The sequence below is a fragment of the Ziziphus jujuba genome, chromosome 1, assembly GCF_031755915.1.
Source record: "Ziziphus jujuba cultivar Dongzao chromosome 1, ASM3175591v1".
Taxonomy (NCBI): Eukaryota; Viridiplantae; Streptophyta; class Magnoliopsida; order Rosales; family Rhamnaceae; genus Ziziphus; species Ziziphus jujuba.
Window position 1 is genome coordinate 13,788,836 of NC_083379.1, and position 22,573 is coordinate 13,811,408.

The 22,573-nt window shown below is 30.2% G+C and overlaps 3 protein-coding genes across 5 annotated transcripts; 1 reads left to right on the top strand and 2 right to left on the bottom strand.

The window, feature by feature from the left end:
* Positions 1–684: 684 nt before the first annotated feature.
* On the bottom strand, positions 685–1,896 carry LOC107433846 (CASP-like protein 1B1). The gene is made up of 3 exons (XM_016045212.4): positions 1,579–1,896; positions 1,302–1,425; positions 685–1,059 (listed from the first exon to the last, which is right to left on the bottom strand). Exons 1-3 carry the CDS (start codon positions 1,788–1,790, stop codon positions 817–819), a joined length of 579 nt encoding a protein of 192 aa, XP_015900698.3. The 5' UTR covers positions 1,791–1,896; the 3' UTR covers positions 685–816.
* Positions 1,897–14,340: 12,444 nt separating this feature from the next.
* On the top strand, positions 14,341–15,500 carry LOC107433850 (uncharacterized). Its single transcript, XM_016045217.4, has 4 exons — positions 14,341–14,661; positions 14,779–14,889; positions 15,034–15,114; positions 15,295–15,500. The coding sequence occupies exons 1-4, from the start codon at positions 14,455–14,457 to the stop codon at positions 15,376–15,378; spliced, it is 483 nt and encodes a 160-aa protein (XP_015900703.1). The 5' UTR covers positions 14,341–14,454; the 3' UTR covers positions 15,379–15,500.
* On the bottom strand, positions 15,183–21,066 carry LOC107418909 (WD-40 repeat-containing protein MSI1). 3 transcript variants are annotated; one of them, XM_048474954.2, is made up of 7 exons: positions 20,625–21,066; positions 20,003–20,329; positions 19,455–19,607; positions 18,875–18,999; positions 18,673–18,768; positions 16,196–16,426; positions 15,183–15,360 (listed from the first exon to the last, which is right to left on the bottom strand). In XM_048474954.2, exons 1-6 carry the CDS (start codon positions 20,967–20,969, stop codon positions 16,201–16,203), a joined length of 1,272 nt encoding a protein of 423 aa, XP_048330911.2. In that variant the 5' UTR covers positions 20,970–21,066; the 3' UTR covers positions 15,183–15,360; positions 16,196–16,200. The 3 variants fall into 3 exon arrangements, with proteins under 3 accessions (XP_048330911.2, XP_015883100.2, XP_015883092.2); XM_016027614.4 differs by lacking the exon at positions 15,183–15,360 and adding an exon at positions 15,557–15,941; XM_016027606.4 differs by lacking the exon at positions 15,183–15,360 and having other exon boundaries at positions 15,963–16,426.
* Between the last annotated feature and the right edge of the window lie 1,507 nt (positions 21,067–22,573).

Genomic DNA, 22,573 nt, shown 5'->3' on the forward strand with positions numbered 1-22,573 from the left:
TTTTTAAAAATTTTTCTATTTATTTTTTATTCCTTGGTGTATGGGGTGAAGTTTGGAATTATCGCCCGAAGAAACAATGGGGATATCCGAAGGTGAATCTCTTATTTTCACTGAACTCACCTCATGCACAATGTGTGAAAATTTGTATATTGCTTTGTTTAAGGTATGATGTGTCAAAATAACCAAGTCATTATTTTATTGGCTCAGTATTGAATTTGTCATTTATTCCTTTACAGATTCCACTTATCTATATTTAATTTATATTAAATTTTATATGATAAAGTAATAGCAAATCAATTTGTTCACCATCCAAGATCCAATGAAAAAGTTGGTATACAATTTGATGCTTATAGAATTAAAGTTTATCAAAATATGTATATAACTATATATATATATATATATATATGTTTTATTATCAAGACATGTAAAATATGCCCAAAATGCATTTTAGTAATAAGGAGCCTAAACAGTTTTAAATAATCAAAGCAAATAGATCAAAGTTAGATTGAATTGGGTTGGATTTTTAACCTAAATTAGTACGGATTAACGGATTGAATATACCTGAAAAACTAACAATATTAATCATTATGCTGAACATCTTTCGAAATATGCCACAAAAGGTGGCTCAAGGTGAAGTTTGCTTGATGGTGATATATGAGTGACTAACAACTATTTTACACTGAATAACATTCAGAACATGGAAATTAATTGGAAAAGAAAGTTCCAGACACCAATTACAGCTTATGTATGTCTTCTTCTACGTTAATGATCAAACCACATGCATATTCATTTGCACATCTGCTATTACATTACTAATTAAGGAAATGTGGTATTGGTGGTTTTTGGATGTTTTAGCAGTTTGATAATGGATAGCACAGTGATGAGCAGCAAAAAAGCAAGGCCAACATAGGAAGCGATTAGCGCACCTCCACCTCGGTCACAAAATCGATCAAATTTGTCACATATTTTGTTCCATCTTGCATGTGAATTACCCTTCTTCCCTAGCATTGCCATGAAAGTTGCACCACCATCCCCAGCTGATGCTAGACCCACTGTCATCTGCGTACATATTGTTTCCCAAATGAAAAGTCATAAATAATGTTATTTGTAGTTTAATTCCGAAACTATATAAACTATCATAATATTATTTATCATCAACATTAGTGACAAATAATAATATGTAAAACTAAAATATACAGAAGGAATGCAATATGCATGATCTTCAAAAATGTATGTACATGCGTACTACTATACAGTAATATATATAAAAATTAGTAAAGTAACAAATTATATGTACATACCATGTCTAAAATGGCGACCATCACGAGGTAAACTCCCTTGTCATTAAACTTGTCTCTTAAAACCTCTGCCATTATCATCAACAAATTATGTAGACTGGCCATTGCATTGGCTATCACAAAGAAGCTATACACAAAATTTCATCACTCATTAGAAAGGCTCAATACGAGTACATCTTTAATTTCAGAAAGAAAAAAAAATATATATATATATATTTATATGTGTGTGTGTGTGATTGATTAGCTAGTGAAGACAGAGGAGTAATTTGAGGAGGCTCACACAAAAGCTGGGTTGTGTTGAAACTTGGCCGTGATAGTAGCACTAATAGGGGTATTGCCAATGGTCGCAACCACCAAGGTTTTGGTTTCTTTGCTGAAAGCCATTACAAGAGTTGCAGATGCTGTGCCCAGAAACGAAACCATCCTCAGAAACAAAAGCCTCCAATCCTTAATTGGCTTCTCTACTGCTTTTCCTCCAATTTCCATAGCCATTTTCTTTCTTATTATATGCTCAATTTTCTGTGTATATATGAGAAAGAATTATAAGAAAGTGAAAGATATTGAATATGAAGATTGTAGTGAAATGAGCAGGCAGAGAGTGTGCATATATTTATATAAATATATTATTAATATATGTAGATATGGTTAGGGAAAGGAGATCAAGTATTGGGTTAACAATATCAAATGTTAAGTCCAATAAGGCAAGTGAAATATAAGTGTGAGTTTTCTTGGGGTGGTCTAACTATCTGCTAGTTCTTTCTACCATGTTGGTGCAGCTGCTAAATAATTAGGTATACTTTTATTCAATTCCTTGTGCTAAAATCAATGTCGTTGTATACGAAATGTGTTTATATATATTTTAATCCCCTATTAGACCCACTACGACCCCAATAATTTAGATTAGGTAAAGAATGGAATAAGTTGAAAGAAAAAAAACAATGGAGTATACGTACGTTAAATTTTTTAATTAAATATATAGAAGGCTAGAGGATTACTATTAAAACGTAATTACTTTAAAAAAAAAAAAAAAATCAAGGAAGATCCATTATGGTCCATATACTTTTATACCTTCTGTTTACGTGTGTGGATGAAGCTGTGGAGCATACCCAGTGGAGGTTCATGCTATATCACCGTGACATGTCAATATAGCACTAGTGAGGGACCTACGACGTCGTATTGAATCTACCATGATTCCACAATAGTTTTGTAGGCAACACAAATTTCATGCTCGCAAAAGAGCTAAAACTTATTGTATGACTGCAACACTTTTGAACCTCGCTCAGTCCATTAGGAGGCACATGTTTAAAAATGTGGGACTGGATTTGATTGAACTATTTAAAATCTTGTCCAATCAAATTTAACTAAATTTAAAATAGAACAATTCGATTAGGCTGGAGTTAAAACTAGTCTAGGCTATATGTATGTACAAGTTGCATCTACAACAAGTCCTAATTAAAATCCATGACTCATCGTAAAAGTTCAGCTGGTTGTTAAACATGCTCTTATGTCAGCTAGACGTCAACAATGTATTTATCAACACTTCAACACTAGATATATTACAAAAATCATTCGACCAAAATTATTTTGATTATGAATCCAACAAAAAAAATATTGCAATACTAACAGAGTCGTCAAAGTGGCCAATTAAGTAAGTAAAAGGTACTTTATTTGTCAAACGATATAAGCAAAAAAAATACTTTGTAGTAAAGACGTACAATTGCAATACTCTAGTCTAATTAAGTTCTAGGCCATCTTATAGTAGTTATTTCTTTTTTAGAAATCTTTCAGTAATAAAGTTATTGTTTATTTGAATAATAATTATGAGTTTGAATCTTCATTTATCTTATAATTTGAAAATAAATAAATAAATAATTCTAGTTTTATAGTTGCGAGTGTTTTCTTAAAACAAGAGTGCAAAAGTATACTAAAGCGTCATATCTTTTTTGTTTTTTTAATTTTATAAATAATATTGAATGGGGGGATTCAAACTCGGTCTTTATACTCGAGTAAACATTTGATTTTTCCACAGAGCTGTCTTTGCAGTGACTATCAAAGTGTCTTCTAGGATGATTTTTCTGTTTAGCAAGAGCATTAACTTTAACATATGCACACATGTGCTTAAAATTTTTTTATTTTATTTTCGTTACTGTGTAGCATAAATCCACATTTGTTGGTCTAACTAGCATAGTTAACGTAGATAAGCTACAACGAACACCAACAGCCAAGAAAACTTTAATACAACCTAATTTTTGTAATTATATAATGACTCTTAGAAAAAGAGAAAACATAACTTTTACATATATATAATTAATCCTTTTTTTTTCCCCGAAATAACCTTTTGAGAGCCACGAATACTAAAATTACTAATGAATGATATTCAAGCAAGCCCTTTTGTTATTTAAATAATAAATCAAATCCTCAAAATTTTTAAATAGTCATAGCAAACTGCCTATATAATTTAATTAATTTCTTTCTTTTAACTATATATTAAGGATAAACATGGGCAATTTAACATATTAACCAATTAACATATACAATTTTTTTTAAATAACTAATTATAGATCATATATGGTGGTTATTTTCAACCAAAAAAAAAAAAGACTATATATGGTGGTCCTATAATTATGTTGGCCTACGCTGCCTCACCAGCTTTATAACTTTAAGTAGGGATGGGTAAAAACCAAACCGAATCAACCAAACCGATCAAACCGACATATTTAGTTTGATTTGGATTGGTTTTAACTTATTAATCGGTTTGGTTCAGTTAAAAATATAAAAAACTGAAATGGTTAGTTCAGATTGCGGGTTGGATGAAATTTTACTCAATCCAACTCGCACCAAACCGATCATTAATTAAATTAAGATTTTGTTTTTCTTTTATATATAAATATAGTATATAATTATAAAATAAAACTATTATTTTATTTATTATGAGAATAGAATTGAAAAGTATGGAAAAAGACTTTTTAAAATAATTTTTATTTTTATGGATTGTTAGTTTATTTAATTATAAGTTCATTTTGAAATTTAAGATTTCAAATATGGATTGTATTCTATTTTATAATTAATAATGATTGTAGATTTGTTGTAGAATTTACTTGTTGGGTATGATGTATTTGTATAATTAAGTTGTAGTTGTATGGTTTTATATTGTATTATTTTACTTGTCTTGTAGTTGTATGGCTTTATGTTGTATTGTAGTTAATAGTTAGTTTATTTGGTATTTTTGTTAGGTGAATGTATGTTAAAATTATTTAATTTAGATATTATTTAATTTAGATAATAGATTGAAAAAGATAATTAATTCAAAATATAATATATGAATATGATTGAAGATTGATAATTAACAAGATCTAAAAAATTTTTATACAATTTTGAGTCCAATGTATACAATTTCTATCTCAAAATAGCATAAATAAAAAAATTTGAGCTGAAGCCCAATATGAGGTTCAAACCAGACCCAAACCATTAATCCAACCCAAACCGACCAATGACCATCCATTTGGTTCAGTCGGGTTGAACGTGGTGGTTGGTTTGGTTTGGTTTCGTACGCAACCCAAATGGAGTTGATCGATTCGGTTTAAAAAAATCCATAAAACCGAACCGAATCACACCGAACCCATCCCTAACTTTAAGGCCGGCCGTGTATATATATATATATATATATTGCATAGGTATGTGTTCTATAAATAATATATAAATATAACATTCATTATTCTTTATATATCATAAACAAGAAGAAATGGGGAAGTGATATATATTATAGAAATATGAAGGAAGTTGCGACGACAACGATGATGAAAATGGTGATAATGGCTAATCTTGTGCAGCCAAACAGTGGTTATAATCCTCCTTCCTCTCCTTCTTTATTTGTCCCTGTAGATTTTTATCCTGATCATCTGCCCAAAATTGTTGAACCGAAGAGACTTAATTGCCTAATATCAACCTACAATTGTTGCAAGACAGAGAAAAATTTTGCTTCTTATGATGAATGTTTTTATATGTTTATTAATTAAGGAATGTATGGAAAAGGATTAAACAGTATAATGAATTTCATACATGTATATACACATAGGGATTTTGATCTATTTGGGAACATAATTCCCATACAAGTGTTAAGGATTGTTATTCGTAACTAGGTTTTGGAATTAAATTAATAATTGAGATGTTAATCTTTCTAATTGACATGTCAGTATGGTTCCATCTCATATATATTATTATTGGAAAATATGTTTGATATATATTGTTAAAGTCGTTTCTTATAGACTTTTTGAAATACATTGAATTAACATGGTACATGAGGGTGAGCATTGGAAAATATGTCCAATAAACATTGTTTGAACCTGTTTTCTATAATTCCATGGTGACCTAATTGACACGCACATATCTACATATATGGAAATTCTATGGTAAGGACGGTCCGCATGACGATCACAGTATTAGTGACGGTTTTTCATAGTATTAACGATGGTTTTTTAGAAAATCGTCACCAATACTATGAAAAACTGTCACCAATACTGTGGTCCGCATGAGGACCGTCAGCACCATAGACAGACTATCTACATATATATATATATAGATATATATAAATGAATAAATGTATTATAACTAACTTCTATCTCTCTAGATCTTTCATATTAATTATATATAATTCATAGAGCAGAGATTTTTATAAATATACATATATATAAATGTATATATATATATACGGTCAGAATTATATCAGATCAATTTAGTCTCTCTAGCATTATTTTTAACAAAGACTTCTTAGTTAATAATTAGAGGAAGATGTAGTTTTTTTCCAGCCAGTTCCCAAATAACTTAACAGGTGAGGGTAGTATGCAGTGCTTGACAAGGGTTTGGAGTGTTCAGAAATGTATTGATTTGTCTTGCTGTTGATGATATGCAGAAAGTGCCTCCGGTGTTGCAGCCAAAACCAAAGTGCCAGTGTCTGGTCCCGAATACTCTTATAGATGCCTGCAGGAATGGAGGGTATCTTAATTAAATTTGGGATCTGTCAAAATTGTCATCCATAAACCCATTGAAGAACTAAAGCCCCTTGAAGACTATTTCTTATTCATAGGTTTCGTTTCTGAAGGAGACAAAAAATAAAATGCAAATGTCCAATAACTTAATTTTTCTATAAGAAGAAAATATTAAAGCTATATGGGAAACAAGTATGCTATCTAAATATTTTTATCCTATAATTAATTTGCAGATACTTTTTGACTTTTTTTGTTGGATCTAAATTTGTTTGTGGCTTAATTTGCAAGCGGATTTTTTATTTTTATTTTTAATAATATTATGCTGATCATAATGGACTTTGCTTTTTCGTGAACAACAAAATTGCTATGACTATCATCGTAAAAATTTTTGGAAGTAATCTGCATGAAAAAGAAGCAAATTCGAAGCCTTGGTCTCCTCTGTTTTGAAGTAAGCATGAAAGTATTGTTACTTAAAAGTAAGCCTTGTGTCCATGCTCGTCAATCATCATAACATGATCAAGCAGTGAAATTCAGAGCTTTCAACATAGAACCACAAGCATCTTCCAATCCATCCAGAAAGAAAATGGTGTGTGGCATTATCTCATCGATCGCCATTGTACCTATGTAAGAAAACATTGATACGCACTTGATATGTTTGTTTTGCTTCAGTTTGGTTAATTTTGTGAACAATAATAATAAATTATTTCAAAATAATAAAAAACAGGGGAGGAGAAGAATACTGAAAAACAGGGCACTTCACTTGATCCTCTTATTACTTAAAGACATAGAAAAAAGAGAAAATTTATAACGTTTGGCATGAGAGTAGGCCATTAAGTAGTCCTATGCACAATCATCCCATTGATTCCTATGTGATCCAATTTTTTATATAGACAGACTTATTCATCAAGAAAGTAAAAATTTGCGGCAATCCTTGCATTTAATATTTTCCAAATTCAATCCATGCACATAATCTCCAAGATTCCAATAAACGCCATCTATGTTTCTATTTATTTATTTATTTTTATGGAAACTACGTGCTTTCTTTACTTGCCCAAAAAAAAAAAAAAACAATCTCCAAAGCCTTCCATATTTCAATTTGGGGCTGCTGGCTAATTTTGGCAATGAAATTTTTGGCAAATAAGCGGAGATTCCAAATCATGGGGAAAATTTCCTAATTCTCTAATGTTTTTTTGAGTGCGTAATACACGACCACACTCACTCTGTTATATTATATATAGACATCCCAAGCCACACTTCAACAAACACACACACGATCTTCGTTATCATCAAACTTACTTACTTGGGTAAGCAAGCAGTGTCTGTGTCTTCTTCTTTAGTTAGGCTTCAAACATGGAGCTTTTTTGCTCTAATTATATTCATTCTTCTTCTAACTCAGTTGTTGGTGTTTTTAACGTCTTTGCAGAATTTTCTGCTCAACCAGTGGAGTAGCTCTCTTTCTTCTTCTTCTTCTATCCCAGCAGGTATGCATGTTTTATATATTTATTTACTCTGTTTCATGTTCTGTCCAAACCAAACATCAAACATGGTTGGTTGTTGGTGGTTTGTAAGAATTTTTCTTTTTTGTTTTTTCACCTATTATTATATTAAACACACCACCTAGCTTGTGCATTAAATATATATATATATATATAGAGAGTACCATTCATGAATGTATGTATTACTTACTTGGTAGGAAAGACAGCCTTAATTAATTAATTTTGATCAAATAATTTTGAAGTTGATAATTAAATGCTTCTTAATTTTTGTTGTTGCTCAAAACTCAAATTGAATTCAATAGGTCTTTCACAATGTCTCAATATTAATGGAGTAGTGAATGTGTGCCTCTTGCTTATCGTGGACCTCCATCTCCGACTAAGCTGAGCTACAAGGAGTCGGTCGATGCTGTGAGCGAAGAGTGTCCCGAATGCGGGGACTCTTTCTGGCGGCGACATCGTCAGCCGCCCGGGTTGCTCTGGCGGGTGTTGGTGTTGGTATCACCTAAGCTGTTGCGAGACCATGGCATGCAGCGAACAACCACGCAGCAGCTGCTCCAATTGTGGCGGCCAACTGTTTGTGAACTCTAGGACGGTAGTAGAGAGGTTCCAGATCGACGTATTTCCGCCGTCGCCGCCGTCCTCCACCACATCCACAACTCCCTCATCACCGGACTCATACGCAGCAGACTCACCACCGCCCACTCCTCCATTTGAAACACAGTCTCCGTTTTACCGCCAGCAGACTCCTTTTGAGCAGAAGAAGAGCAAGTACAACAGCCACAGATGGTTTTAATTAGCTTATTTACTAATATCTTTCTTTCTTTCTTTCTTTGTTTATTTTGGTAAATTAGGTTATTACTCGTTTATAGTAGTTACTTTCCAGTAAATGTCTTTACACATCGATACTTATGCACTTTGGTTATTATGATTAGTCATTCGTTGGCTTTTATATTCAGTCCATTTATTTTACTATTTTTATTATATTTTTTGGGTCAACTTTCTTATTTCAGAATCTTTAATGTTCAGTTTATACTTTCTATGAAGGACTGAGACATGTGTGTGTTTTTTATTTTCATTTTTATTTTTATTTTTTTTCAAATTCTGCTGTCCAATAGTGTATGGTTTTGGGATGATTATTACTATTTATTTTTTTTCATTACGAATTAAATATGAGTACTAAATTTATAATTGCTGCTTTATTTGTTATTATTATTTTATTTTGTTTCAATAAAAAAAAAAAAAAAAGGTTGACATCTTGTAGATGATAGTTCTTTTGGATATGTTTTGTAAACCCTGGACCTGCTAAGCCTACCAATATTATATCTTTTAATTTTACATGTTAGAATTTTGTTCATGATCATTTTTGTTGTTTTTCCCAAATTTAATTTTATGTTTGCAGAAAGAGTGTCAACTCTCAAGTTGTTTCTGTTTTCGCTTCTTATGCTGAATAATGGACTTGGAAAGAATCTTATGCTAAATACTGGAATTTTCTTCTTTCCTTTATTGTGAATAACAACATTGCCATAAATGCGCTTCCAACTTATTATTGATAATAGTTAGGAATTCAACTGGTTATTTTCCTCTCTAGACCTTGACATCAATTGGCCTTTTCATTCTCATCCTAAATGATTACTGGTGGCTAGTATTGCCGGAAAAGTACTCTTTGTTCTTCATGGAATTTTGTTAACTTATTTGTACATTATTTTGCTGAACGAGGCTTATACAACTAAAACTCAAAAGTTAGTAAAATTTGCAATGCCTCATTTTCCAAGTTTAAGAAGAATTATTTTTGATGAATTTAGATAGATTATGTGCTTTTATACTTTCCTTTCCCTCCTTTTATTTTATAACTACGCTAAGACCTCTTTTATTATTAGTTTATTTTATTTTTTATATAGAAATTTAAATTCAAAATTATTGTCCAAAAAAAATAGTAGTTTTGCTATCCAAAGGGGACTTTATCATTTTAATTGAAACTCATGCATAATATGTATGAAAAATTTCTATATTATTTTGTTTAACAAATCATGTGTAAAATGACAAAGTTATTATTTGATTGGATTGTATTAAATTTTTTATTTATTTATATTTAGTTTATATTAAATTTTCAACTAATAAAATAATAACAAGTCAGCTCCACCACATTACTTGGTGAAAAAGTTGATATACTAAAGTTTATCAGAACATGCGTATGTTTATTTATCAAGGCAAATGTAAAATATGGCCAAAATGTATTTCAATAATAAGTAGCCTAAACGGCTTTAAACAATCAATGCAAACGGACCACAATTAAGATTGGATGGATCTATTATCTATATTTGTATAGACTAATGGATTCAATACCTTAAAAACTTAACAATATTAATTATATATACCGGATGTTCTCTGAAATTATATGCCGTAAAATGTTTGGAAATTTCAACCCATTAACACCCCTTGGTGGTACAAGGTGAAGTTTGCTTCATACTGTTATTACTAGTTGGAGTGATTAACAATAATTTTAGAGTGATCAACATTCAACAATATTGTTCAAAAATCCAAAAAAAAGAAAAACAACAAAAACAAAAAAATTCTATCTCTTGAAACATGCAAGAGTAATTCTTCAAATTCTAACTTTAAAAGCATTTTTTATGTGTCTTATCTCAAAGCGAGCTTGAGCATAGCCACAAATGAATATTTTGAAATACTGATTGAACCTAACATCCTCATTTGTAAAAAGATAGTGTGAGATTAGCAATTCGCAAACCACAGTCACAATACCGGCTTGGCTTTTGGGTTAGGATTACTGAGTATTTTGGTATCGTACAAGCACCATACGATTTCGTAGTATTTTGGGTCTTTTTTTTCAGAAAATAAAAATGGTTTGAAAGATAGATATTAACGTACCCTTACAACCTTGAATATTGAATTAATCTGCATTGACCAAGCAATGTTTATAGTTCCAGTTGCCCCTCCACCAAATTTTTTTATATTATATGTAGCAATGATAAGTTTAATGTGTATATATATATATATATATATATCTTTCTTTAATATGTACACATAATATTTATATAATTGTTGCTGCATAATTTTTCTATCCACACAGAGAAGCAATTCACCCAAAGTGAATAGTTACTTACATAAATAAAATATTTATAATTAATTAACTAACAACTCGGATATATATATATATATATATATATATGTAACTCTTGGAAAAAAGACCCAGCTATACCTGCCAAACACAATAACATATATATACTTTTTTTTTTATTTTGGTTAAATGACAATAATATAAATATAATTGCGAAAACCACTAATAAATTATATATTATTAAGTAGCTATTAATTTACCCTAAATTCTTATCAACGATCAAATAGTACATTATTAGATAAGAATGTAATTTTTTTTAATCCAAAAAATATTTTTAAAAAAAAAAAGGCCACGAATATGGATCTATTACATATGCATATATAGGTATATATACGGTTAGACTCAAATTAAAGTTTTAATATTAAATTATTTTTTTTAATTTTAAATCATATTAAAAGTTAAGATTTAATATTAAATTTATCGACCATTCGATTTTAATATGGTACATTTTACTCAAACAGAATTTTAATATATTTAAATTCATATTTGATCTTTTTTAATTTTAAATTCTAACTGTTGATATTAAAACTCTCGTACCATCATGAATATTGCAATCTCTATATATAGAAGTATACATTGAACAAACCTAAAAGAAAATTGCTATGTATGGAAGTGGAATGAGAAAAGTTATAGTTGTAATCAAGATGAAGATGATTACCATGATGATAGGTATAAATGTTTACAATTGCTGCTGAGCAGCACCGTACAAGGCCAATCATTCTACCTCTTCCTCCCCATTTTTTCACTCAGATTTTCATCCTTTTCTACGATACATACGTGGAACAAAGTTGCTTGAATGCTTAGAGTATGCGTTAAATCACAAACTTTTGAATCTTATGACCTTTGTCATGATAAATATTTTACCAAATGTACCCAAATGCTTTAATTAAGACTCATTACATATGATCTATTTGTCTAAAGGGAACATACAACGTACAATATCACTTCATACTTTTATATCGAGTTCTCATTTAACGAAAATTATTTTATACTTTAATGTATTCACAATCCCCTAATTTAATGTGTCTACCAAAAATTCATAAATCCATTTATGATAATAGTCTTGTGTTGATAAATTCCTTTTGGCAATATTCAGATGATGTCGAGCAAAATTTTCTTGATTATAAAATAGCAAAATTTTCTTTATTATAAAACTAATAAAATTTAATTATATTTTTTTATTAATTTAACAATACATTACTTATTCAAATTTTTTTAATTCAGTGGTGGACTAAACACTGTATTGTACTAAAATAATCTTGTTCTAGTGCAATCGAATTTTATCACAAATATCCAATCCAATCGTACATATACCAATAAAAAAAGAGTTGATCAAGTAAAGGTGTAAATGAGTTGAGTCGAGCCAAATATTGACATTTTTAAGCTCAGTTTGCATGATTTTAAGAGAGCTAAAGATTGGCTCAAGCTCACAAAATTTTAAAATTACTTATTTAAGTCCGATTTGATCCATTACATTATAAACGTTTAAAAACTTAAATATTTATTTTCTTAGAATAAAAATTTTAACATTATTAGTTAATAAATTTCAATTATTTTATTAATTTTATTATAAAAATATTTTAATTTTAAAAATATTATAAATTTAAATTTAAATATAAAAAATATTATTTATGCATTATAAATACTTAATGTGTTTAAATTCATAATATAACTTTTATATAAATATATGATTGATAAATTTGAGTTACTCATGAACTACTCACTAACTCAATTTATTACTCAAGATTGGCTCTTGAGCTTTATTTCTTGTTTAAGCTCGGCTCTTTTTCTTTACAATCGAATTCGAATGAGCTAAAATCAAATTGAGATTCAGTCGATTAGAAGCTGTTCGAGCTTATTCACAGCCCTATGATCAAGTGCTGGATGGGACAATTTATCTTACATTTATGCTAGGTTTTAAAAGTTGTTTTTCAATGCAAGAAAGCCTATGTTGATATTGTTGTTATTGTTTTTCAATATAATGTAATTGTTAATTTGTTATGGATGAACAAGAAGAAGTACTAAACAAATTTTTTTTTCTTTTTTTTTTTTTAACTTGCATAAACTATGTTCAACTTTAGAACACAATAAACTAAGATAGTAAATTATGATTAAAAAAAAAAAACCTAAACTAGTAAATAAGTATATGTTCATTTATAAAAATTAAAATGAGTTAACTGCACTTTAATATCTCAACTTTCAAGTTTGTACAACTTAGATCTTTAACTTCATAAATGTATAATTTAAGCCTTCAACTTTTCAAATATATACATTCTTAGGCCTAGACAACCAAAGGCTTATATTGCACAAACTTTTCTATGTATCTATGCACACATTTTCATCTATTAACAAAGAAAAAGTAAATATCTTTCCTAAAATTTCATGAAATTTTGAGTTTACAAACCATGATTGGGAGTAATCAAATGATGATGCTATGAAATTTCTTCCTAACTATACATATATTTATACATATAGTTCTAATCAGTGAAGGTAAAATGGTCGTTACATTCCATCACGATTTATTTGCATTATAGTTAGACTTAAGGCTCCATTTGAGAAGTATTAAAATTTTGAGGGAAACTAATTTTTAAAAATTAATTTTTTGAAGATTTAGTTTCCTTGAAATCAATTTTTTATAAATTATTTGTTAAAGTGTTTTGTGAATACAAGGTTATTTAGAACTTACAAGTAATTAATTAATTTATTCACTAAAAAAAGTATAAGAAATTAATTTATGTTTCAAAAATTGAAGATTAATTTGTATTTTAATAAAAAAAATATAAAACTAAATTTTCAGAAAATTTTAAAATAATATATATTTTTTTAAAGAATTCACTTTTCACCTTATTTTCTAATATTATGGAATTAATTTCCTCTAATGCTCATAATTTCTTCCTTCTTAAAATCATCCAAACTTAGGAAAATTTCTTTTTCTTAAAAAATTTCAAAATTCTCACCAAAATTAACACTTCCAAATGAAATTTTAGAATATTATAATGTGATAATTATTTTATGCTTATACATATGTATTAAATTGACCGCTAAATACAAAATAATATTTTGTGCCTTTTTTTAGATGAAGCCCAAATAGAGTGTGACTCCCAAGATAAATGACACAGCATGAGAAGTGACCAACAAGCATAAACCCACAAACATAATTTTTGGCCAATTATACTTTCTGTCGCTTCACACGCTTCCTCTTGCTTAAAGCAAATGCGATCCACACTGGAAAAAATAGCTTTGCTTTCCTTTGCAAAAATTGACATTTTAAACTACTTTTTGGTGTGAAAAGTACAAAAACGGAAACAATTTTACATGCAAATCCTTTAGCTACTTAAACAATTTGGAGAGATTAAAATGTTTTTACATTATAATATATATTTTTGGCATAATTATCCTTGAAATTCAAAATTTAAGATATTTAAGCACCAAAGAGAGGGGGTGGGGGAGGGAAGTTTTAAAGCAAAGGAAACACAAAGGACCGATCATTACAAAAGAATAGAGAGGGTGGTTGGTGTTGTGGAACTAAGAAATTAATTATGCAGAAGATGCTAAGCCTTGGTAGTATCGGAAGCAGTGGGAGGCTATCAACAGAGGAGAATATTGAGGAACATGAGGAGACCTTATCAAGTTTCCAAGCTAGGGAAGAAGAAATTGAGAGAAAGATAATGGAGGTTAGGAACAAGGTTCAGCTTCAATTGGGTCGTGCCGAAGAAGAAACTAGGCGTTTGGCACACATTTGGGAAGTAAGTCTGTATTCCAATTCCACAAATCATGCATGTACATATATATATATATATATAATTCCACAAATCATGCATGTATATATACTTTTCTGCATTATTTATACACAATCTTTGCAGGAACTCGAAGTAATGGCAGATCCCATGAGGAAGGATGTAGCTAATTTTCGAAAGAAAATCGATATAGCTAATCGAGAGCTTAAGTCAATTGGACATACCTGCCAGAAGAAGGTGTGCATCCATATATTTTTCTCTAAGTTTTTTATTTTTTTGCCTCATTCGCATAAGAAAAACATGAAACTTTTGAATTTCAATGAATATAACTCTTTTTTTTTTTTTTTTTTTTTTTGGGGTTGTAATTCTTAACTGCGATAGGAAAAGGAGTATAAAGAGGCACTTCAAACTTTCGATGAAAAGAACTTAGAGAAGACTCAGCTTGTCACCACTTTAGTAGAGGTAAATATTACAAAACATCTCTATTATGAACTTTCAATTTTTGAATTGTTTTTGCCAAAATAATAAATAAAATACCTTTTTCGAGATGCTTTAGTGATACGAAAATAATTACTAGTAATTGATGGTTCTGATATAGATTTTGTTTTCTCCTTCACATTGTCGCTGAAAACTTCTTACCAGCTGCTAGCAGAGAGCGAAAGATTGAGGATGCAAAAGCTAGAAGAGCTCAGCAAGAATATAGAATTACTGCAATTGGATAAATAGTCATTTATGTATTGTATTGATTGGTTTTCTATTGTTTCCTCAAATAAATTTGCGTGTACAATGAATGCTTGGCACATATATCATATATTATACATATACGGACAATAATATTTTATCGGGCACTTAGCATCCAGTTACATGTAATCTTACATGCAACCAGTCATCAGACACCCTAATATAAGCTGGGACAACAAGCATAAAATTTTACGTATATAAATTGGCATGTGTTGATGAATCTTTCAACTATTTTTTGTGCCTCTAAACGTGTCACTTAGGGTTAATCTGAAATACAAAAAGTCATATACATATTTATATATATATAAATATATCGACTATTGAAGTGCAGCAGAATGGAAGGGAAAATTGCACGTAATTTCATCCAAAACAATGCATGCCAGACCAAACCCTTGCATTCGCTCAATTCTGATGATCGGAAGATAAGACCAAATCCAAATGAATGAATTCAAAGACCATGAAGTGAATTTTGCATATTTCAACTCTGGTCAGCCTGACCTAAGACTTACTACGTACTTCACTGTGCATAAATTCGATCCATATCGACTCTGAAATCAGCAACAACTATATCAGCCAAAAATTAATGGCACTTCAAACTCACATAATGACTTCTCCTAAACAGTCTGATTCATATGCTGTTCAGCATTAAATTAGCATGCATGGGTGAACACAAAGTAACGTCTGTCCAAGCAAATTCTTATGCAAATGTGAAGGCAAAAGAACAAGAAGAAAATTACAGAGAAAATAAATAACGAAAAACCCTATGTTACTGCACTGGACCATTAAAAGCTTGAGAAATTACACTAATTAAGCAGTTTTTGTTGATTCTTCGGGTAAATCGTCTTCATCATGGTAGATGTTTTCAGCCATCTGCCAGATTTGGAGAATGTTATCTTCAGCAACGCTAGCAATGACCCAATCTTCACATGGGTTCCAGGAAAAATCAGATATTTTACTTGTGTGACCACCATGAATAAACAGCAACTCTGGTGGGCCATCTTCAGCATCCTCTGGTGTTTGCTCTTCGTCAATTCTGTAAGAAGCACAAAAAGTCATCAATTCAGCAAATATTATCACCAAATCAAATTTCACTCAAAATCCCAGAGGGTAGTGCATAGTTGCATACCAAATAAAGAGCAAATGTTCAGTTTCATAATATACAAGTCTGTTTCTACCACCCATTTATATTACATTCAAAGAGTTTTGATCACCTGAACAACATTGCTATAATTACTCTAAGCAATGATAAGGTAGCACCCTAATTTAACTTAATTTTTCACATTTTTTTACACTTTCAATATGGGTTATGTGGAAATATGTATACAAAATGACTTCTTTAAAAATTCTTGACTGCAGAAAAGAGTATTAACATAGTAATTGACTCAAGTTCACCGAGTTTTATCATATTTTAAAGCTACAGCTAAACAAGCATTGCTGATGAAAGAGAGTAATTAAGGATGTAAGATTCCTAGTCTTGGCCTACAAACATAAAGGTTGCACTATTTTTGAAGTTGCTTCAGATAAACTAAACTTTCAGCCGAAAATAAAATCTTCTCTGCATTTTCTCTCTCAATACATGAGAGCATCTTACCTCCTAATTAAAGAGTTGTCTATAAAATGAATCTATTTCAAACTGCCACGCATAACCAAGCCAATTTTACCTAGCCCAACCAATATGTAATTTAGAATCACCCTCAATTTCTTTTTTTCCAACCCTTAATTCTCATTGTACCAGACAGTAAGAAATGAACACAAATCCTAACTTCCATTCACATTTAAAGTTCAAAGTACAACTATAAAAATCATATGATCCTTCAGTGGGGAATAGTGCAATATAAACTAATTTTAAATGCAGCCCTTCTTGTCTGTTGAGTCATTTTAGACCTCAAGAACACTATGGAATGGTATCAATTTCATTCAAAAACCAAAATATCTAAGGGAAAATTTGAAATAATAAGTATGAGCTGTACATTTATCATTAGTTTATAGGACCACACATGAAAAACTGCTTATTGCACATGCAAAACAAGCCAAATAGGGGGGGAAAAATTGAAAGTATTATTGGCAAAAACAGAATGGCTAGGAGAATTCCGCCCAGAAGAAAAACCCAGTTATGTTCATCTACTGCAATTCAGAACTTTAGGGACTTTGATATTTTCAGTTTTGATTTTAACTATAAAAGTTTACTGTTTTAACTATGCAACACAATGGAGCACCTGCCAAACAAAAGATGACACTGAATTTTGCTGCTAATAATGCTTAATGCAGGTTTCAAAATGATACTCAATAAGAAATACAAGACAGGCAAACTAAAAAACATTAAATATCTACATTCAAATAGTATAATCTTTTAGGTTTTTAATCAGGTATACATGTGGTCGTCATTTTACAACCACATATCAATTGCATTATGTTCTTATTTTGTAATTACTAATAGTACTCTTTAGTCTTTGTACTCTTTGCAGATAATTCAAAAGGGCCCAAAATTAACCTTAATTTTCCTCCTTTTTTTTTTTTTTTTTCCCTTTCCTGGATAACTCCTAACTAGCTTACTTGGTAGCAAAATGTGTTTGCTCTCCAGTTGCTAGTAACAAAAGACATGCACCCTACTTATGTTGTACTATATATGTTTTCAAAATAAAGGATGACAACATTATTATGGTAAACATGGATTAAGAATGAGTTATACTTTACATATCTTGGCACCATGTGATGATAATCTTTGGATGTGAGCTTCATCCTATCTTATATGCAATCCCTTTGTCCTCACCCCCTATCTTATATGTAATTTCTTGGTTCCGTAATATAATTTTTTCTATATTTGTTTGCTTATTTTGCAAATAGCCAAAATCATACCTGACATATGCACCAGCCCAGTTTTTTCTTGCTTATCAATCCTAACCTTGCTAAATAATCAACCTCAATTATACATAATTATTTTATGTTTGGCTGAGATAAAAGATTCCACATCAGATTTTCATCTAATGAAGATGTCCTGTAATAGAATGGATGTTGGAACTATATCACAATTTATATATCTCTATAAGAAATATCTAAGCTCCAATATGACCTATGTCAAACCTTCCCACCTCAAAAACTAATCAATGAAGCAAAACTTACAAAACTGCCATGCAAAACTAGTAACGATATTACATCGGTTTAAACTTAAAGTTCAAGATTGTATTTGTCATATTGTATAAGCAGGAAAGCAGGAGTCCCAGATACATACAATAGCAATCTAACAAATAAAAGAATGGAGGATTATTGTTTAAGAAATACCTGCTAAGATCCCACACCATGAGCCTCCGTCCAAGGCAACAAGAAGCCAAGATGGTCTCATTTTTTGGATTCCATCCAACTTGGAAAACCTCCTCCCTGATAAAATCATGAAAAAGTTTTAGTTCAATGATAGAGAGTGCATAGCAAAGTTTAAAGATAATGTGTATCATAAGTACATTGCATTCAAAGGGAGGATCCTTACTTGTGACAATCAAAAGTGTGGAGTGTGGTACCGATTTTGCGAAGATCAAACAGCTTAACAGTTTTGTCAGTGGATCCAGTTGCAACAACCCATTCATTAAAGGGATTAAAAGCCAAGCAGTTAACCTAAAACAATGTCACAAGAAAGAGATTATTTCAACAACTGATAAAAACTATAAGAAATAGAATTTCCCCACAGTTATTTTAGTAGAGTAAGATCATTGAATCCAAACATATATCAAAGAGGACTACCACATTAATGGATGGGAAGGTATTGACATCAAAATGAAATAAAGAAAACATAAAAGACACATTAGTCCCATCAAAGAGCATGTTTCCAAAAAAAGGTGGGTAAGATGGCAAAATAGTAGTTATGCTACAATATTCAAAACAAATAAATTCCATCACTAAACTAGACCGCAATGGTGCAAATGCATGTTTTGATAAGCAACCATGTTGACATCGAGCATGAAATAACTAATAAATAAAACTCTACTTCTCAAAAGTGAATGTTTCGCACACAGATTCCATGGAAGTGATAAGGCAGAGAATCAAGGAAGAAGGATATTCACAGCACTCACCTCACTTTGATGAGCTATGACAGATTGAACTGGCTTGCTAACTGTCGGAGTCCGGAGATCCCATATATGCAGATATTGATCATCACCAACTGAACCAAATAAGTATTCATGCCTCAAATGCCATGCTACATCTTCTACGACACCCTCATGCACCTATTTCAAAAATTGCTTTCAATCAAATGTCTATGAATCTCATCACAAGTAGCTGTAAACATACATCATCAGCATGATATTTAAGTTTCATACACGTAAGAAGCTATCTTATTACAAGAATTGACATCAGCTTTTCACAGCATCTCATGCACTATATATGGTGTTCTTAAATTTCATCGCGTAGAAATATATCTAACCTTGACAATCACTTGCTCTAGCATCTACTTATTGTTCATTAATATCAATGCCTTTTTCAAACCGCAATCACAACCACATACAGACTTTAAGATTTAGTTTTGCAAATGCAGGCACGTCAAGCAAACTTCAGTAAAACACAAATAAGCACATTTAACCATATTGGTACGAACAGAATCCAACATACATATCGAAAGTACCTTAAAAATATGCATAGCCTCTAGGGTTTTGTTTTTAGGTGTTGCGTTGATATCCCACAAGCATATCTGTGCATCATCTGAACCACTAAGTAAATGGCCCTCTTTAAACGTACTCCATGATAAACCATACCCTTCAGTGCTGTGCCCCCTGAGCCTCAAGTCCGGACTACACGCACCATCCAAAGGGGGCTTCGATGGGTGTTTGCTATAATCAAAAACATAAACTTCGGCACTAACAGTCTTAGTTGCAATAATAAATTGGTTTTGAGGCATATAACGAGCCCGATTAACCTCTCCATCATGATTTATCTGCTGTATTATTTGTACCTGTAGAAATCGGAGAAATTTAAAGCACATTCACATTGATATACACAATTGGATAATGGAATAAACAGTCAGTAGCTTCCAAGTGCAAACAATTTTGCTCGGAATCAAGTAGAAAAGAAAATTAGAATCTTTAGCCATAATTGTTTTATAAAATTTCATTTCAAAATTCGAGCTTCTAATATCTATCAGCAAATTCCCAAAACCCTTTTTATGTTTTATTCTAACTTTCTCGGTAACCGAACAGATAGCAAAAAATAAAAATAAAAAATAAAATAAATAAATAAAAAAAGATTACCTTGCCGTTGGCACACCCAAATCCACCAGCATCGGCTCGATCGTCATCGTAATGGCGAGCATCGTTCTCGGCATCTTCCAGAGGAAGCTGGACCTGAGCAAGCATGAGGTAATTGGGCTCGTTCTCGGAGGTATGAGTCCCGAGAATCATTTTCTGGACGGAATAGTCCTTCCCTGGAGGTTCTTGACGATCGGGAAGCCATTCGACAGTGAGCGAAGGCCATTCTAGGGCATGCGTGATGACCAAATCGTACAGAAAGGGCGTGTTTTTCTTCCATATCTTGTACTCCTCGTTAATCAGCCTCTCCTCTATTTCTCCCCTCATCTCCTCCTCGTCTTTTCCCATTTTTTTCCTTCTTTTTTTCTTGCTCAACTTTCTCGGGATTTTTCTACTTTTGTCTACTGCTTCTGTTCCCGCCAAGAATTGTGATAACGAAGAAGGGGTACGAGTGAGTGAAAACCTGGGTTTAAAACCATATATTATAACGCGTTTCTAAATAAAATTAATCTCGTAATATTTTTAATTAATTTAAAAAAATTAATATATAGATATATATATATATATATAAACATATTATATATTAGAAAAGTTATGATTGCACTAATTTATACCGTAACAATATAAATTTGTACTTTTGCTTTTATTTAAAATTTTATTATTGAAAATATTTACTAATTAAATACATTTATGTTTATAAATATAAAATTAAATATTTTAAATATTTTCATAAATATATAATTTAATATTTTAAATATAAATATTTAAATATATTTAAAAATATGTCATCAAATATTTTTAGATATGATTATTTCAGATGCATTTAAAAGTATACAATCAAATATTTAATTGCATTTAGAAATATGCTACCTAATATTTTCAGATATGAATATCTTAAATATATTAAAAAATATATGACTGAACATTTCTAATGTGTTTAAAATTATTTGAGCGAATATATTTTTATAGATGTTCATACTTTTAAGATAAAACACTCTGATGAATATATATTTTCATTACTAAAAAATGTTCTAATCAGAAAAAAAAAATTATAAAATTTTCATAACTATTAGTTTTATTTAAAAACATTGTTAAAGAATTTTCGTGGAATAGCATTTGACTTCTAAACGATTTGTTAAAAAAAATTATATTTTTTAGTTTAATTAAAACTGTAAAAATTGTAGATATTTTAAATATTGTAAATATTATATAAAATTATTTTATATTTTTTATAAATTTAAATTGTAGTGTATAAAAAATGATATTGTATAAATGAAAAAAACTTCTCAATGTATTATTAAGGCATTCTAGACTTTATTTTTTATTTTTTTATTTTTACAAATTATTCTCAAAATATAAAATACAAAATTAATTTATGAAATTAACCCGTGTTTGATAAATTTTTGAACTTGCTTATGTCAACAAATCAATTTTTCCAATTTTTTTTTTTGAAGTTTTGAATCTATTCAAAAAAGAATTTTTATTATTCTTCTTTTTTCTTATTTCATTTTCGAAAGCCAATGATGAAATATTTTCAAGAACGGAAATGCACATTGGAAGTTCCCTTTCAAAATTTTTGAACACCTACAATTTTTTTTTTCTTTTTTTGAAAAAGAAAAAAAGAAATCATTTATCCTTTTCCAAATGGCAAAAGGAGATACAACATGTCTTTTAGCTCTGAAAAGTTTGATTTTATCACGTAGTAAACAAACTTAAAAAAACAAAATATGTACAACGAAATAATAACTGTGTTTTACATTCTCTTATGGAAGATGGAAACTTTTGTATCAATTAGGTTTTATGGTTTTTTTAAAGGGGAAAAAAAAAATCACTATGCATCAGAAATATAAAGATATATATATATATACATATATATATATAGAGAGAGAGAGAGAGAGAGATTTACCGTGTTATGGTGCAGAATGTTTCAAAGTTAAAAAAATTGCGATCAA